General features: G+C 50.9%; 1 protein-coding gene across 4 annotated transcripts in view; it reads right to left on the reverse strand.

Moving 5' to 3' along the window:
* Window positions 1-7,065: 7,065 nt before the first annotated feature.
* The window catches only part of Srgap3 (SLIT-ROBO Rho GTPase activating protein 3), a 223,058-nt gene continuing 211,290 nt past the window's right edge, over window positions 7,066-18,833 (reverse strand). For 3 of the 4 annotated variants that reach the window (XM_005413003.2, XM_005413001.2, XM_013509102.1), the window contains 4 exons: window positions 18,386-18,566; window positions 17,043-17,192; window positions 14,765-15,092; window positions 7,066-12,328 (listed from right to left, as the gene is read on the reverse strand). In XM_005413003.2, coding sequence (XP_005413060.1) covers window positions 11,915-12,328; window positions 14,765-15,092; window positions 17,043-17,192; window positions 18,386-18,566 — 1,073 coding nt within the window. In that variant the 3' untranslated portion in view covers window positions 7,066-11,914. The remainder of the gene's footprint in view (window positions 12,329-14,764; window positions 15,093-17,042; window positions 17,193-18,385; window positions 18,567-18,833) is intronic. The other variant, XM_013509103.1, reaches the window with a different exon arrangement.

An 18,833-nucleotide genomic window follows, 5' to 3' on the forward strand; every position in this document is an offset into this window, starting at 1 on the left:
TGGGGGTAGCAGAGTATTGGGCTGGATGTGGACTCAGGCGCAGAGGAGGAATGGCAGGTGGATGATCGCCTCGTTGATCTTGTGTTCTTTCATTTGTCTGGCATTTAATGATCTCTGACTATGTGCAGGGTCCTGTATGCTGGACCTACAGACACAGGGTCAAATTCTCCTGGGCCGTATGCAGAGGTTTGGAAACCAGGAAGGGGTGGCCTGCACGTGGTGCTGCCCTCCTGGGTCTGTGCAGACCCTTATGTCAGACAACATTCACTGGGATGGAGACTTTGGCCGGGTACGGTATTTACATTTACGTTTTCAACTGTGTGGCCTTGGGAAAGTTACTCTACCTCTCTGAACCTCACAGCACTAAAAATAGATCCTGCCTGATAGTTTTCCCATGGGAATGTCTACAGGAAGTGTTTGAAGAGTGCTCAGCACATAGTGAGTGCTGCGCACAGTGTATTTTCCTACATAAGTGGTCCTATTTGGAGCTGTGGAGTAGAGGCAGGCTGTCAACTGTCCAATTTACATGAAGGCCCAAGGTCAGCTGGTGAAATAACCAGTTCAGTTTTGGGAGAGGGACACTGGAATTAAGACTCTCCAAAGGCAAGATCGTAATTATAGCAGCCACATGTCCTGAGAGTTTTCTGTGTTCCAGCCATAGTCCCAAGCCTCCAGGCAGGTGCCGACACTGCCTCCGCTTTAGAGAGGAGGGAACCGTGAGGCTAAGGGGCTCAGCGGAAGGCAGGCCGGGACTCCTTCCTGGCTGTGGGCCTTGGTGTCCTCCTGCAGATCTGCAAGGGTGGCTGTACTGCTTTCTGGAGGTGGGTGCTGTGGGATTTATCTGGAAACAGGGGTGTTTCATCCTGCAGTTGGCAGAATCTGTGGACCTGGGGGAGGGATGGCAGGATGTCTGAGCTATGCTTGATTCCCAAGGCTGCATTCTTTGGAGGTGAGGTTGGTGGTGGCTCCCTGAGGTTTGCCTTCCTTATGGGGAAAGGCAGCCTAACCAACTCTCAGCCCTGTGGTCAGGTAAGTCTGATCCCTACCTCTGCATCAAGAATAGGCAGGTGACCAGACCAGCTCAGGGACAGAAGACTGGCTCTCCCCACAGAGACTGATTCATGTGAGCATGTGACTCACACTAGGCCAAATCACAGAAACTCCAGGGACATGGACCCAGGCCTTGGGAAAGAGGTACACTTCTTTCTGCCAGTGTTGCTAAGTGCTAGGGCCAAAGCCTGGGATAGCTTTGGACCATCTTTCCACCCCCTGGGCAGTCAGCGGGAATGAGGTGGATGGAGCCAGTCCTGCTGACACTCTTGGGACCCAGCCTGGCAGCATCTACTTCTACCCTGGACTTGTCACTCACAGGAGCACAAGTATGCCTTTCATTCAGGCTGGGCTGAGTTGGATCCTTGTCCCTTGTGACTGACCATGGTCTACTTAATGTATTTTTTCATATACCCATATAGCAAAAAAGGGCCATGTCATTGACCAAGCAACTTGAGAGAGATGGAAAGAGCAATCTAGGTTCAGTCTAGGTTCAGTTCAAGGAACTGGCAAACGAAGGACAGTTGTGTCTCATGACAGGGTCTGTACACTGCCTGGGAAAGATGGACCTTAGACCCACTCCATGGAACCACAGGTCTCTTGCTCAGGAAGTATCCCACTCAGTCCCTAGGGCTGCAGGGTGCTATGCACAGAAATCTGAATGGAAGAAGGAAGCAAAGCTAGAAGTCTCAGAGCAAAACAGGGGCAGAGCTCAAGGCTCATAGGCAGTAGTTCTTCCTCTTCTCCCTTCATCAGCCGCAGATAAAGAGAGGGAGGCCCGTTATAGTCAAGAGTCCATAGCCACTTGCATCACAGTTCCACGCGGTACCTCAACCCTGCCTCACTCAGAACTTCCCTTGTTAAATAGTAGCTGCAGTTGGTCAATAAGCCATAATGAAAGGGATTAAGTAATATTTCCAGGTTTAAGGTATTAATACTCTCATTAAATCCTTCCAGTGAAAACCAAGTATGGTGGCACAGGCCTATAATCCCAGCACTCTGGGAGGCTGAGGCAGGAGGATCATAAATTCCAGGTAAGTCTGGGCAATTTAACAATGTTGCAAGAGCCTATCTCAACAGGTGGGGGTGAGGGAGCAAAACAAAAACCTTCCAAGCTGGGCATGGTAGCACAGACCTATAATCTCAGCGTTCTAGGCAGCAGAGGTAGGAGGATCATAGTTTAGTGACTTAGCAAGACCCTATCTCAAAATTTTAAAAAATGATACTAAAGGGCTGAAGATATAGCTCAAAGGCCCTGGGTTCAACCCCAGTAATGAACAAGAAGCAAACAGAACAAAACAGAATAAAACACCCTTCCAGTAGCCTCTTAACTGCACTTAGTTCAGAATTCCCACCCTGGCTCTTCAGACCCCGGATCCCACATGCTTCCTCCTCCTCACTTCTCCATGAGCACAGCCTCAACCCCAGCCCAAAGCCTCCTCCACTCTGCCTGGGTCCAAGCCACTTTCTCCACTGCAGGTTGCCCTGGCTGCCCCTGCAACCCCACCTTCTCTCCTCTCACCCATCTCGGGGTTGGGGTTCTTCTCCTCTGAGAAATCCCAACCTCCCAGCCTGGGGTAACCTCAGCATCCTCCCGACCCTCGGGGTGTCTTGTTCTGTTGTTATCGTGGCTCTGCAGTCTTTGACCACGAACTCCACAGGGGCTTTGATCTGCTTTGCTAGTGCTCCAGCCCCTCTACTGTGTGGGCTGTGCTTGGCCTACAGCAGAGCTCCAGAGCTGTCCGTGCACAGCGTGGATGGGAGCCATGGCCGAGTGCACTCACAAAACAGCACTTGCTCTTCACTGTGGGTAGAGACTCATTGTGTCCATAAATGCTCTCTGAGCACCTGCTGTGTGCTCGGTGTCATACTATCACCCTAAACAGCCTGAGTATAATGTGGACAGACAGAAAAACCCCAGTTCCCCGGGACTTACGTTCTAGATCAGGGCCGGGAGAGGGGAAACATTTCATGAGTAAATGAATAAAGTAAAATCTGCTTCAATAAGTGCAGGGAAAAAGATAAAACACTCCAGCCTAGCGGGGTCTGGGGCAGGTTGGCCCCGGTGTGGCTCGGCGTGGGACTCCAGGAGCAATGGGGTTTGGGCAGATGTGGGTAGGAAGGAAAGAAGCAGGAGCCTGGGAGGAGGTCCCGGCAGAAGATGAGCAAGGGCAGGGCCTGTGAGGAAGGGTCTGGCGATGGGGCATCAAGAGGGAGCAGTGGCAAGAAACAGGGAGATGGCAGGAGTAGGTCTTCTCGGGCTGTGGGAGCTGTGGTGGGTGGTTTGGAGGTAGGGTTCCAGCTGCCCTGAGGGGCTGGAGGGGTCGCAGCTGAGGTGAAGAAATCTGCTTCATACCTTCGGCCAAGGCCCAGCACAGTAGGGATCCGATCCCAGGCCGGGTTCTGTGTGTCTGAAAAGGCCTGGGAACTTTTTCCCACACCCTTTAATTGAAGGCAAACTCTGTGGTTGCAGGTGCCTCTTCCTGCTATCCACACCATCCCTCAGAGCCTCCCACTGCCAGGACCTGAGCAGGTCCCTTAGCCATGCTTGCCAGGCACCAGGCTGCTTTCTACACCTCCCTGCTTTGGAGCACTGTAGTTGCCTGGCAGGGCCCCTCTTTCCACTCCCCCGTCTCCCCCAGGGAACTTTCTAGCACCAATCTCACTGGCATCAGAGCAGCACAGGCCTCGGCTGTGGCCTCGGGCAGGATGACCTGGGAGAACCCCCAGGCCCCCTGCTTCTCCTCTGGGAGCTGTGTGAGCAGTAGCCCCCATCTCCAGTGCCCCCGGGACAGGCACAGGCCTCCAAGGGAGGCATCTTGGGTCAGTCACTCCTAGCCTAGCAAAACTCACAGTTAGGAGTATGCTGTGCTCATCTCCCAACCATGCCCAGACAGAAGGGCCGAGACTTGGGCTAGACTGAGACTGTTACTGATTCTTTGCATTAGTGTCTAGATCTGAGTCCCGGCACTGTGTGTCAGCAGAGTGTCTTGTGACAAGCAACTTAACCTCTCCATCTGTTTCTTCTCAGGTTGAGTAGCAGGAACAGTAGTCCCTACTTTGTAGGATGGTTGGAACAACTAGTGAGCTGGCTTTTAGGTGTGAAAGAGCTGGGAACACACAGCAAGTACTCAAAACACACCAACTGTGGTCATTCCTTTCCACTTCTGTTTTGCCATTTTACTTTCAAAACACTGATACCCACTCTAGTCGCACCAAGGTAGAACGAATGGTAGGACCTTCTAGGGCAGCTGTGCCCTTGGTGTAGATACCACACTGGCACTGCTGATTCCTCGGGGACCCATGGCTTTGTTCTCTGAGGCTGTGGGCTCCTCCTCTCCCTTCTTTGTCCCTGTCCTCATCACAGCGCTTACCCCTCATGACCTCACTGTCCACACAGCCCGTGAGAGCCCTCTCTGCCCCTGTCCTCGCCATTGTGGGCTTTCCCCCTCCACTCCTCCTCCATCTGTCAGTCATTTTGTTACTTCCTTTGGTCAAATGTGGAAGAAAGGTCCTGTATTTACCCAACTTGCTAAAGCCCAGGGGCACTTTCTCCATCTACTATCATTGACTTTGGGTCAGCTGTCACCTGTGGCCAAGTCTGCTGGGGCCAGGATGGGGTGATGCAGCCTAAGGGGATTGGGCTGCTTCCTTCAAGAAGCACAGCAGGTGTGGATGAATGGACCTTAGACCCACTCCATACCCTACCCCTTATGCTTCTGCAGCCTCTGTCACGGCACCAAGGGGGCCCTCAGACCTGGAAGAAATAGTGAAGACCAACGCCACAAGCCCTTCACCGTACACAGGGAAAGGGCTCACTCCAAATCTGCCTGAGGAAGGGGCTCGCTCCAAAGCCAATGAGTGGTGGAAGTCAAATCAAGCTTTTTCCTTAAAGCAGAGTTGGTCTAGCCACTCATCAGATGCCAAGGACCCCCTCTTCCTCTCCACAGAGCATAGGGATGAAGCAGATGAACAGTTGTAACCAGGGACAAGCCCAGCAGCATTCGCTAAGTGCTCAGGTGGCTGGAAAGCTATGTAGACCACCCTCTCTAGACTTCCCCTGCCCGTGAGGAGAGCCTCTTGTTATACCTTGCTCCTGGGGCAGTGGAGACCACAGGGTACCAATTCAAGTCAGGGCTGGATCTATGCTCAGCCTATGACCAAAGCCACCCCTGGGCAATATGTGTGCAGTGCAGGACCAGGCATGCTAGGTATGAGTGCGGGAGAGTGACAAGGGCTGAGGAACTTGGGTCAGGGGCCAAGAAAGCCAGAGGTCTTTTTCTCTCCCTCTACCTGGTCCTGGACTTGAACCAGCTCGTGTATGCTGTCTGATCTTCTGCTTCTCCTTTTGTGCAGATGGCTATCCCACCCAACATACACCCATATGTTCTCTGAGGAGTTGAAGTTAAAAAATTAGAAAATAGAAAGTGTTCTTACAGTGGTAAAGACAAATGGGGCACTAACGCAAGGGATCAACAGCAGTAATTACCCTCCTCAGTATTAGGGTTTAAAAGAAATTAAGGAAAGAAGAAGCTATCTTAGGGCCCTGGGAGAAACTGGACTATGCTGCGGGTAGTTGGCATGGCAACTGGATCTGCCAATGGTCAGGCTCATGGCGACCACAGAATCCTGACTGGCCTGTAAGGGCTGAACCAGAAAGTGGTTATAGGCAGGGTGGAGATGGAACAGTTTTGGGCTCTGGAGCCAGATCAGTTATGGAATGCTGGTCCTCAACTCCCGAAGCATCAGTTTCCTCGATGGGAAACAGGGACGCTACCTCCACAGTTGGGTGTAAGGATTGGACAACGCAAGCCATGTGGAGTGCTCTACTCTGTGTCTGACTACAACATGAACCCAATGGATGTCAATGCATTTCTTTCTCTCTCTCTCTTTCTCCCTCTCTCTTCTTTCTCTTTTTTCTTTTTGTGGTGGTACTAGGAATACAACCCAGGGCCTTTGCATTGAGCTACATCCCCACCCATTTCTTATTTTCCATTTTGAGACAGGCTCTTACTAAGTGGCCCTGATGAGCCGGAACTTGCCACTTTCCTGCCTCAGCCCCCTGAATATCTGGGCACCTGTGGCTCAGTTTTGATCAAGTTGATTGCAGAATTCTGAAATCATTATTTGTGTAATTAAACTGTGTGCACCTGGAGGGCTTGAGGGTAGAAACAGGGCCCACTCATCTGTGTCTCTCCTAGCTAATCTGGCAAGTTACATACAAAGTTGTTCATCCTCATTTTTTCAGTAAAGGAAAGGCTTCTCATTTGGGGCTCTCTATTGAGCGCTGTGGCTCTGAGTAGGTAACGGGTTGTGGGATGTGCACAGAATGCAGGCTCTCCGTTTCAGGAGTCTGAAAAGAGCAAGAGGCCCCCACTGAGAGGTGGGCGATTTGGGTGGGAGTGACAGAGGTGCTCCGGCTGTAAAAAGCCTCCTGTGCTTCCATAGGGGCTGAAGCATGCAGATCCACCAGAGGGTTCATCAGAAAGCTCCGGCCCTGCAGAACAGGCAGAGAGCATATCAATCACATGGCCCTCTCACCACTAGAGGCAGGACAGCGCCCCGTGCAGAACATGGCTCAGAGGAAAAAGACTAAATTCATTTTCTGCCTCCTCCGCATCCTAGGCTAACCTGGGAGGCCCCTTAACCACTTCCAACCGCTGACTGGGACATGGTGATGGCGCTTACCTTCAGCAGCTGCATTGAGGATTAGATGGGAAAATGCATGCAAATATTTAATCTGCAGCCTGAGACTAAGTGGGTGGTAAGTGGCACGCATGTGCACACACGCGCCCATCTAAAGCAGCTGTAGACAAAGACCAAGGTGTGACCTAAGCCTTGACATTAAAACTGGTCCCCTTTGATCTCTGGAAATGTGTCCTATAGTTGAATAAACCTTTTCTGAACACCATAGCCCTGCGGTTCCTGGGGAAGCTGCGGACCGCAGATGGGTCAGCAGGGTCTCTCCACCCACTGTGTGCCCAGCACTCTTTCTCTAAAGACCACTAGAGCGTGTTTGAGAAAAGTTAAGCTGTTTTATTTCACAGGATAGCTCCACGTCAAATCAGCAGGCACCATCAGAATACTCAACAGAGGATCCAATCAGACACTCTATAGGAGGACGGGCGTTTGGTTGGAAGGTAGAGAAACAAGACCCAGTAGAGGGCGACACTTATCTTCACCTAGGGACAGGCAACCAGCAATTTCCTAGGGCGGTTTCGGTTTGTTTTTCCTGTCACGATTTGGGGAGGAAGGAAATCAAAGGAAACAAAATCGACCAGCCACTCTGAAGCAATCAGAACCAAACCTGCTGCCAAACCATGTAAACAGTCACACTGCCGGGAACGTGGGCCTGAGCAGAACTCCAGCCAGGGTCGGCTTCTGTCTGAGGAAGAAAAGTGCACTCGGGTTGTTCAGGTTCAAGGAACAGCTTTGCTATTTGCCTGGGACAGTTCACACAGACAGGAAGTGTCGGCTAGGGGCAGCAATGGCCACAGGGAGGTCCTAAAGGGTGGGATAATGGGACCCTGGCAGATCGAGGGGCCGGGACCAGACCTGACAGCAAAGTCTCTTTCTCAGCTCCCCCGGCAGCTTTGGGTGTGTGGGAAATTCTCTACATGGCTGCTCAGAAGAGAGGAGGCCCCAGAGAGGTGGGAAAGTTGACGTGAAATGTCAGCATTCACTCTGCACAGCAGAAAATTAGCCAAGCAACACCTGCTCACCCCTTCCTGCCTTTCCTCCCCAACACCTTTCCCTCCCCACCTGGCAGGGCCACAGCCACCGCCACAGCCACCGCTGCAAGGGCTCTTTCTGGGCTCCTCGGAAGAAGGCCTTTGCTCTAGTGTGGAACCATCTGATGTGTGAAAAGTGAGTAGAGAGAGACGGAGAGGAGGAACTATTGTGTTAGTCCTGTGGTCTTCTTTGTGTGTGGCGTGCATGACCAGGTCATGAGAAGTCCTCTGCACGCATCCACGCCTCCTGAACGAGAGAGATATACCAACCAAGGCACTCCAAGGAGGCCGGCAGAGCAGGAAGTCTGGCCCCACACCGGCTCCCTTTTGGGTACCAAAGCCAGTTTTAAATGTTTATAAGGCAAATCTCTGAACTGCTGGTTCCAGCCGGTAGCCGAAGGATGGCTAAGATTCCCTGTGTCTCTTTCCATTCCAATTTCTTCACATGTAGAAACCTTTCATCCCTTGGGAATCCATTTCTCTCCTGGCCTTGATGACTTCAGAGAAAAGACTCCCAAGTCTAATTCCCAAGCCCACAATTCCCTCTGATTGTGTGCTCTGCCCAGGGTTCAAAAGGCGCTTCAAGGTGAGAAATCGTTAGCACTGAAAACAAGGAAAGGCAAGAATTTTTCATAGAATCCCACCGCTCAGAGCAGCACTTTAAGAGGAAAAGGAAGTGAGGGAGGGCAGGGAGGGACAGTGGGTGTGGAAGCACGGCTTGTTCTCAATTTTATCCCAGAAAGGTCTTTAGTGGCAGCCGGGGCCAGGAGACCCAGGAAACTAGACCAGGAATTAATTGTCTTTGGTCAGTTTTAAATGAACATCTTGCTGGTTCATTCCTCAAACAGACTGAACATCAGTTATACAGAAAGACAAAGGCTTGACCTAGGGATAAGTTGAAGGTTAGGAAATCGTTCTGTAAAGCCCCCCGCCCAAATGCCCGTTATAAACTAGCTGATCAGTACAGCTTTCAATAATGGTGATGAACAAGTAGGTAAACACCACTTCCCCTTGTACAATTGGTTATATTGAGGACTACTAACTAGGTTACTACATTTCCCCCACACTTACTGTACAGTTAGGTTTCTGGTATTTGTTTTTACATTGATCTATCTACTAGGTGCAAAGATTTGGTAAGTGGCATTGGCTATAATTTAATCGTAGCCTTTAAAAAATTACAGTTTCACATTTTAACAGTTACTTTCCAGCATTTAAGCAAATACAGCACTATAAGTGGACTAAAACAGGCAGGAGTTGGAAGAGAATGCCAGTGCTCCATGGACGTGGTGGGGCGTGATGTGGAGGGTGGAGACATGCAGAGCGCTGGTGAGGGCGTGGCTGGGAGAGCATCTTTCCACTGCTCTGCATCAAGGCTTGGGTTCTCAGGCTGGGCCTGTGGGGAGGCATCTGCCATCTGTGAGCTCACACCCTGCAATGCAGATTCACCAGCCATTCCCAGTGGAAAGAAAATAGGTGCCTAAAGAAAACAGCTAAGGCTCTGCTTTCAGGTATTTCGGGGAAACAAGGGTCCACTGTCAGTGAGGAAAAGCAAAATCAGTTAAGTCAGGGAAAAGTCTGCACAGCCTGACTGGTGTCATGTATGTCACACAACACATTTGCCCACTCAAATTTTTACTTTTCGTCTAATATCCATGGCAAAATTTCACCTGGGGGTGATTGGATTTAAAGTCTGGGTATATCTCTGGGGTGGAAATGAGAAGTCTTGTGTCTAGCTGGATAGCACAGCATCCTGGCAAATGATTGACTTTTCGAACCTGACTCAGCCCAGCCTCACAGCCATCTGTCGCTTTGTGGATAGGTTCCAGGCCTGACTCTCTGGGAAGTGGGGATACCTTCCTGTGCTTAAAGGCAGAGGGCCTTTCAGATCCAGGAGGTAAAAGCAAAAGTGTTGATTGCCCTAGGCAAAACAAGAGGTTGCATCCATCCTGAGGTGCTCCCTGGCACCCTCATATGTGCCCTTCCCTGAGTTCTCCTTCCATGGGGTGGGCTCAGCACCAGCCTTCCAGAGGAGGCAGGATGGCTTTCCACTCCCGCACCCAGGTATCAGGGCTCACTAGGTCTCTCTCTTGGGATGTGTTTACCTTTTAATGGAGGACCAGAGGAGAGGTCCTGATCCAAAGGGTAGAAATGCTAAGGATGTAATTTCAAGCACCTGCAGAGCTGTGCTTTGGGCTCTGAGTAAGTTGGCAGGAAAATTCCATGAATCATTTCAGAAAAGAAGGTCTGGATGGTTTTGGATCTAAAAGACTCTCCTTCCTAATGATAACAGGAGCGATCAAGGTGGCGCAGTGCTTTCCACTCTACCCAGCTGGCTTACTTCCACCCGATCTTTGTTATCCTCGTTTAATGGGGCAGAAAAGTGAGCTCCATGAGGTGCAAGATGCACCCAAAGTCACACAGCTCCTAAGTGAACAGGGATAGGACTTGAAAACTCTGGACTTGGGACTCCACATCTGAGAGGTCCAGAGAGAGAGAGAGAGAGAGAGAGAGAGAGAGAGAGAGAGAGACGAAGCCTGAGAACAATAGGGAAAGAGACCTTGGCTTGACAGGAGAGAGTAAATGAAAGTGGTCCCAGTAGGCTCAGACCTATCTGGGTTCCACTGTTCAAAAATAGCCTATATCTGGAAAACAGAGAGATCACAAAAGGAGGTAAAATGGAATCAAATGAGAGCAAGGCCTTTTTGCCAAGAGGCAAAAATCTTGCCCATTTTACTTGAAAATCATGCCTCTGTGCCTATCACCGTATTTTCATTTACAGTAAATGCTCTGAAGGGAGTGGATAAAAGGGGAGAGGAGGGAGGGTGGAAAGCTACTGCCGCTGCAGGAACTCAGCCAGCAGTGTCCTCTAGCAGAGAAAGTGCCCAGGGTCACCCCTCCACAGCATCTGGCCCCAACTGGGCACTTCGGGCTCACAAGCTTCATGCAGGAGGGCAAGGGCCAAAGGGCATACATTTGGTTTCAAATGAAAACAATGCGTCTCAAAGCCTCCTTGCCTGTTTAGTTCAAAGTCTGACACAGTATAATTAGTAGAACTGGGAAAAGAAAAATTAAATATTTTGAAGATGATATAAGTTAAACCTCTATAGTTACCACAGATTTATTCCTACAGATTTCTAAGATTGGAAGTATTCCACACCACGGTATTTTTTTTTTCCTCTTTTTCCTTTTTCCCAACCACTGTACTGGGAAAGGGCTCAGGTTCTCCCTGTGGTTCCTGCTCTACACAAGAACACGAGGATGTTGTGGGCAGGGCTCTTCTCGCCAGCCTCCTCCCATGCCTTCTGGGGTAGAGTTGGCCCTTGGCCTCTGGGTGGGAGGGCAAGGTCTCTGGGGTGAACTAAGGGTTTTCTGGAAAGGGTTCCCCACTTCTAGGAGCAGCCTGCTTGGGGTGCCGCCTGCCCCACCCTTCCTGTAGGGGCAGACTGTTCTGGAAGGCCACAACTTCTGGAGACAGTGGGAGACTTTTTCTGCAGGTTAGTGGTATATTGCTTCATTCGCAGTTACTGTGGGGCCTCTAAGTCCTCCCAGAGAAGTCCCTGCAAATCCCACCAAATAACTCAGTGGGAGATGTTTGGTGGCATGGGTCTGAGGTAAATCTAAGTTTCATAAAAAGAAAAAGGTAATACTATATACATTTAGCATGTGTGTATGTCCAGATCTAGTATATGTATATAGATGCATAAATATATATATACACACACACTTACAGACACATGCATACGTATATATGCATATGTATGCACATGTATATACACACACATATACACGTATGTAGAAAGACTGTGGAGAGACTAATCTTCCAGTGATGGTATGCCGAGACGACATCTAGCATTCTGCCTCAGTTCAAGGAAGCTGTACTTGGGGCTGCTCTCGCTCTAGCATTCCTCAGGGTGTCTGCTTGCACACGAGAGGTCTGTGGATTCACATGGCTGAATGTGAGCTGCAGCTAACGCCTGGGCCTCGGCTCTCCACTGACATGAGCTCTCCCAAGCTGACCTCCTGGGCTCCGCCCTCCAAGGCCAGGATCGCTGGGAAGCGAGCGGCAGCCACCGAAGCTACCCTAAGCCATGGTGCACCACAGTAAGCCAGGGCGATGCTGCTCTTCCACCAGATCACATGGTGCCCGACTTGTCCGAGGTGCTGTTGGGGAACATCTTCTCAGTGGGTGTCACAGCTGGGCTGCCCACGCCTGAGCTGCTGCTGCTGCTGGACCGATGCTGGACCACTGGTCTCACTGGCCGCATGGGAGGTGGGCGCAGCTGGGCACCAGCCAGCCGGGCAGACAGGGCAGGCTTGAAGGTGGTCATCATCTCAGTGGAGGAGCTGCTGCTGCGACGCATGGCAGCCTCAGGATCGCGGATGACAATGGTGTGCAGGGGACTGGCAGGCTCCGAGCTGATGGGGCCTGGTGGGTTCTTCAGGGGCTCCAGGGTGTCCAGCACCACATCTGGTGCCTGCTTGACTGTGTTCTGCCTCTCAAGTTCCCGCAGCTCATGTAGAGCGGTGCTCATGGTCTTCTCGATGTCCTGGGGACAGAGAGAGCTCTGGTCAGCAGAGTCTGCAGGCCCAGAACCCATGCCTTCCTGCACTGCTGACAGGTAGTGGGAATGCTTCAGAAGATTTCTCCAGGAGTCCCCTGGCCCAGATGGAGATTAAATCCCCAGGGAATCTTATTACCAAATAGGAGAATCTTTTTTTTTTTTCATTACAGTACTGGCAATTGAACTCAGGGTGTGGAAAAGTGCTCTGCCACTGAGCTACACCCCACCCCCTTTTGTTTTGTTTTTGGAACAGGGTCTCACTAAGTTGCTGGTTGCCTGGGCTGGACTCAAACTTGTGGTCTTCCTGACTCAGACTCCCAAGCAGCTGGGATGAGAGGTGTGCACTGCCTCGGCCAGCTTAAATGGGACAGGCAGGCAGGAGTGTAGGGTCCAAAGCCCAGGACCCTACACTGGAAAGCATCCTGATAAGGACAGATCAGGCTACTGGACAGGAGGGCAGGCTCTGAAGTCAAATGTACAGGAGTTCAAATTCCAGCTCTGCCACTTCCTTGCTATGTGACATGGGCAAGTTACATTACCTCTCCCAGCCTCAGATCCTCATTTGTAAGTTACAGATAATTACAAGACTGACCGCAGAGGGTTGATGAATGTCTTAAATGAGATGATTCCTGCAAAGAGCTTGGTATGACAACTGAGAAACAATATACACTCAGAATAGTAGTGCTAACCCCAATAGTAATAATCCCTAACACTAAGCACAAATTCAAATCCTTTCCACTAATAGTTAATGTAATCCTCACACTTATAAGCTAGGAACTACCATTACACCTGCACCCTTATTGGATCAGCACTCTGCAAACTTAGTTATCTATGCCACTTTCCTGCTTTCTCCACTAACAGCCACAGAACTGGCCTGCTGTGGGACCTGCTTTTGGAAACTGTATTTCACTCTACACAAAGGCCCTGGGACAGGTTGGGAGGCCACACCCTCATAGGACTGGGAGGGTTTCAAGGTGAGGTGAACACTCAGTGACTTTCTAAAGAAGACAGCCACCTGCTTTCTTTGCTTGACCCCTGCCAAGGCACTGGTCCCAGGAACCCTGGGAGAGGGCGTTGGGATGAGGGCCCAAACTGGACCTGAGGTGTGAATAGCCGTGTCAGGTGAGCCCTTGGGACCCTCCCTGGACTTCTCCCAGAACGTTGCTCACAATCCCTCTTCCTCTTCCAAACAGGGTTGCAAATGCTGCTCTCCCCAGCAAAATTGTCACTACCCACAAGGTTCTGCTAGTCTGTTATCTCTTTTTACATTTTTGTGATGCTGGGGATCAAATCCATGGCCTCACACATGCCACTGCATTCTAGACCTTGTTGTTACTACTGAAAGCAGGACCTTTGCACTGACCAACATTCTCAGCCTTGTTTTTATTTTTTTATTTTTTTATTTTGAGACAAGTTCCCATTATGATACTGAGTGCCTCAGACTGGGCTTCAGCCTCCAAGAGTGCTGGGATTACAGGCCTGTACCCTACCCCTGGCTCTAGTTATTATCTCTTAAGTAGGAGGTAACAGTGGGGAGAGGATTCCTATACTAAATTCCAGAAAGAAAACAGAAACTCTGGGACATATGATAGAACTTGCAAAAACATCTGTGAAAACCATTATGCAAACTGTTTAACACGTCATGTTTCTGTACAATTGGAAATGTAAAAATCATATAGCTTTCTCATCCACACAGAACTCAACCCTTCGGAAGAACCAGAACATCTTCCCTTGCAGCTTCAGCTACTGAAGCCTTCCATCCTCTGGGGCTCATGTCACAACTTCCTGGGGACCTTGCCATGCCTGGGTGCAGTTCCTACATTTCAGGCTCTTAAACTACTGTGACCACTCCCAAAAGGCAACTGGCCCAGCCACCATCTCAGAGTTGTGTGTGTTTACTGATTGCCAGCTCTCTCTCTTCTGTAAGGAATAAGCTCCATGTGGACTGAAGTCTGTTTTGGGTCTTCGCTGTACCTTAACGCCTAATGTGGTGACTGTCACACAGCAGATGTTCAACCAGCCTCTGACCATAAATGTACCGAAGAATGAATGAAAGATGGATGGATTGGTGACTGGGATGGATGGACGGATGGATGGGTGACTAGATGGATGGATGGATGGACTCAATCAGGCTATCTTGTGGAGAGACTTGCCATTGCCCTTTCCCCATAATACAGGCAGCCCCTTCTTTAGCCCTGGACTTTGGGAGTTTTTTGTCCTTGCAGAAACCCTAGTGAGGGGTGGCACCCACCTGGCTTCCACTCCAAGGGAATGTCAGGCAAAGGGAAGAGAAGCCAGCTCACTCTCTTCTTCTGGCTTAGCCTCAAGACTATGAGAGGCCACAGTGGGTCCCCTCTTGGCAAGTCCCACCCACCACCCTTGAGACTCAGCTGGCCTAGCTGCCTTCCCGCTGGCCCTTACTTCTGCCAGGGCCTCGGCCTCCAGGGACTTGTGGTCCCCTAGGCTGCTGTGCCGGGTGGAGCCGCAGGTGGACCGCATCGAGTGCCCTTCTGAGAGAGCCTTCTTGTCAGGGTAGTTGATGCTGCCAGCGCTCCCAAACGTTGCCATCCTCCTCTTCTCAGGGCTCTCCATCCTCCCCCGGCTGAGGGGCATTTTGTGGGGGCTGCTGGGGCAGGCGGCGGCCCGGGGTGGTGTGTCTATGCTGGGGCCCAGGCCCCGGGGTGGACTGTGTGTGTCACCCCCGCTTCGACGCCTGGGGATGGCCGCTCCATCCGATCTCAACCGCACTCTGTAAAGGAGCCAGGGGCAGGGGCGGGGGCAGAAGTCAACCCTGGCCAGTCTTGGCCAACACCTGTGCCATGCACCACATACTGCACTAGGGTGAGTATAGTGAAGCCTCATCATCAGACTGCGCAACTGGCCAACAAAAGGAGCTGTTCAGGGGAAACAGTACAGGAGGTGGAGTATAGAGCTTTCAAGCTGCAGACAGCAGAGGGGCTGACTACAAAACCAATCTCATCTGCATATTAGGTCAGAGACAGGAGAATTTCAGCCTGGAAACGCTTTGGTGGAGTTTGGGGTCAGGGTATGCCCTGAAGCTTTTGAGGCATTTCCACGGTTCCAATGGGCTTCTAATGGGTCTGAAGCATTGAGGCTTGACTGTACCAAAAGTCACCAGCACCATGCAAGCACAGGAGGGGCCTCTGGAAGCTAAGGCCTGTTCACTGCTGCTACCCATCCCCAACCTCCCCAGCATAGGGTTATGTCCTTAAGGCTTGGCTGATCTTGGAAAACTAGTCATTTCAGAGTCGCTGCATTGTGGATGCAGCTTTCCTGCCTCTGGATTCCTCTCCCACCTCAGGGAGACCCTGTGGGTGTGAAAAGTGGTGGGAATGTACATCTGTGTCTGTGTGTGCTCTCCTGAGCTCTGGCTTAGATCCACTCTGTTCATCTGTTTGATGGGTGTGACATCCCTTGCCCAGTTTCAGCAAGTCTGAATGCACCTTGAAGGTAATGGATTTTGCTGTACCCACAGAGGGAGGGAGGGAAGGCCGGAGTGGAGGGGGAGGAAGGGGATGGTGTGCTGGGACTGGTGTGAGTAAGGACCTCATTCAATGAGGTGAGCCACACTTCAGATCCTGTGGCCCTTGCCAAGCTAAGTGGGCCTGTGGGTGCCCACCAGGACCACATCAAGAGGCACTGAGTGAGAAAAAGCCAGAAGGAAGGAGATGAGCTGGGAAGAGGGCAAGGAGAAGAGAGGCAGGAGAAGAGATGGTCCTCTCAGAGGTCTGGGACCGGGGTACTTGTCTCCGCCACCCCAGCCTGCTGCTTCCCCGCCCCCTCAGCTCCATCACCATTATGATGTCCTGGACTTTGACGAACTGAATAGAAGATGCTGAGAAGAGGCATCAAGACTTCAGCTGAAATAAACTTGTAAGCATGTGCTCCACTGTGACTGTATTTTTGGCTCTATCTGTAGAGACTTGCACATGTGGATCAACTGCCTGGCCCCTCTACTAGAAAAACACTGAGCAAGTGACTTTTTTTGTTGTTGATTGTTGAGATGAGGTCTCTCTGAGTCAGTAAGTTGCCCAGGAAGAGCTGGAACTTGCCATCCTCCTGTCTCAGCCTCCCAGGCTGGGGTTATAGGTGTGGCCACTGCATCCAGCAGGTAAAATATTTTGAGAGTCCGTTGAAAATAAAGTGTAGGTAACTGTCAATTCTTTTCCTTTCTCCTCTTGTCCTTATTTATATTTTATTTTAACAACCATGTACTGGGATGATACCTGTTCTCAGAAGGAGAGGGCAGCCAAAGGTGGTGTGTAAGTGTGGGCTGCCTGTTTATGTAGTGCATCTCAGAGATGTGTGAGCTTTACACTAAAAATGCTGGGTAACAACAGGGTCTTCAATGGAAAGCTGGGAGCAAGTGCAGGAAGTGGGAGAGGGAGGAAAATACTTCCCAATTTCTCTCCCTCTGTCTCACTCATTATTATTATTTTAAAGAAAAAGCACTGGATTCCCAATACATGCCTTTCCTCCTTCTCCTCGACCCCTTACCCAAACCTGGATGGTTTTGTTCTTTGCTGTCCTGGGCCACTCCAGCCAGCCTGCCCAGTTGTGCCTAAGATCTCATCCTGTGGGAACAAGGCAAAGCAACAGCCTCCTTCTCTCTCCTGCCCTCTTATTTCTCCCAGTTCAGACGTGAACAGATTCAGTGAAATGAACCAGTGTTTCCTACCGGCCTATCACACCCCCAAAGCCGTAGTCTGAGATGTGCTCCGTGGGGGACTGGAGGTCGTTCTTGGAGGAGGCCTTGTCATCCAGCAGCGGCCCACTGCTGGCCTCACTATCAGCCTTTTGGCTCAAGCTGTCAGAGAAGGCATCGTCCCTGGGGAGAAGAGAGACATGACTTGGAGGAGCCTCCCTGCAGAGGACCCAGGGCACACAAGGCTCCTTGTCAAGTGTCTGAGGAGCAGAGTTGACACACACCTATGCCAACTGTGCCCCCAGCCTGGGGAGCCACCCTCTCCCATGCATACCCACTGCCATACTGCTGAAGCTTCTCCAGCAAAGCTTCTCCACACCCAGCTCTCCTCTCCCCTACTCTTGCCTGTTCTTTTCTCCCAGGCTGTGCCCTAAACTAAGCCAGACTAAAAGCTGCAGGGGCGCTGGATAAGCTGGAGGCGATCGTTGTGCACTGACCAAAGAGAACGCCAGCCCTGCGTCTCCGTGTGGCTCCAGAAGTGATGCAGGGCTAAGCAAGGGAGGAAAAGGTGACTCCATCCTTCAGCTCCCCACTCATGAGGGGCTTGAGTTCCAAGGGGCCCCTGCCAGCCTCTTCCCATAGACTTTTCTCCCAGTGGCATGCCCTACCCTTGCAGACATTAGGGGCTGCCGACGGCCCTCCACTACAGCATTCCTCCTAGCATTCATCTGGTCTTGGCCTTTTCTCTGCCTTGAACCTTCTCCTCTTCCATAAAAACATAGATCCTCTTGCTATGGGTTTAGCTTGTAGCTGCTTCCATGATAATTCAGTTTCCCTGCACCTGACAGGAGTTTGCAAGGAATGTATATACAGGAGGAAACCTTTGGTAGCTCAAAGGGATGGAAAATAGAGACTTGCCAAGGGCTAGGTACTTGGGGTGTGGGACTTTTTTAATCCTTGAAATTATAAATATATGAGGACATGCTGTTTCTGCCCATCCTTTGGAGGACCCTGTCAGTGGAGAAAACAGTGGGCAGAAAAGAGGGGAATGGGCTAGGGGAAGACAGGAGAGGGGACATGGCAAGATCCACTGGACACTATGAACCGTGATGGTGAGGAGGGTCTAGGAGGTTGTCTGATAGATCAGGATGGCCAGCCAGGAGCCCCACACATGTCACTATGTGCTCTGAAGGATCCACAATTTGCACATTTGCTAAGTGGATTGCTATTTAAAGAGAAGTGGGGTATAGCCCAATCTTAGAAAACATCAAGCCTATTATGCCAGCCTATACAACCTAGCACTTCCCTTCTAGTATCACTATAGACATCACCAATCTGTCACTGCATCTTCACAGAAGGTCTTCAGTTCCACTCACATGTCCTGTACAACTATGTACTGATGAGGGATGAGTCCATCCACGCCATTGTGACGGCCCTCCCACCAGTCCTCTGAGGCACGGTGGTACAGGAGCAGTGAGGCCCCCTTCTTGAAGGACAGCTCACGTGGGGACCGCCCCACATAATCAAACTTCGCAATGGCTTCGATTTGCTCTACTTCTGGAAAGAAAACAAGGGAAAGAACATCCACAGGTCAGCACAAGGACAGCCCAGGAGGCTCACTGAGATGCCCTGGCTTCTATGGGCAGGACAGGTGCCATGTTTGGTAAGAATATGTGCTGGGGATACCAGGGATCTAGGTTCAGATCTCCCCACTGTGTGACCTCAGGCCAGCTGTCTAACTTTTTAAGATGTCCACAGGAACAAACATATCAGATTCCTATTTTCCATTGCCCCTATTGCTCTCAACTTTTTAACATTAAGAAA

The sequence above is a fragment of the Chinchilla lanigera genome, unplaced genomic scaffold (genome assembly GCF_000276665.1).
Source record: "Chinchilla lanigera isolate Chin_1 unplaced genomic scaffold, ChiLan1.0 scaffold00160, whole genome shotgun sequence".
Lineage (NCBI taxonomy): Eukaryota > Metazoa > Chordata > Mammalia > Rodentia > Chinchillidae > Chinchilla > Chinchilla lanigera.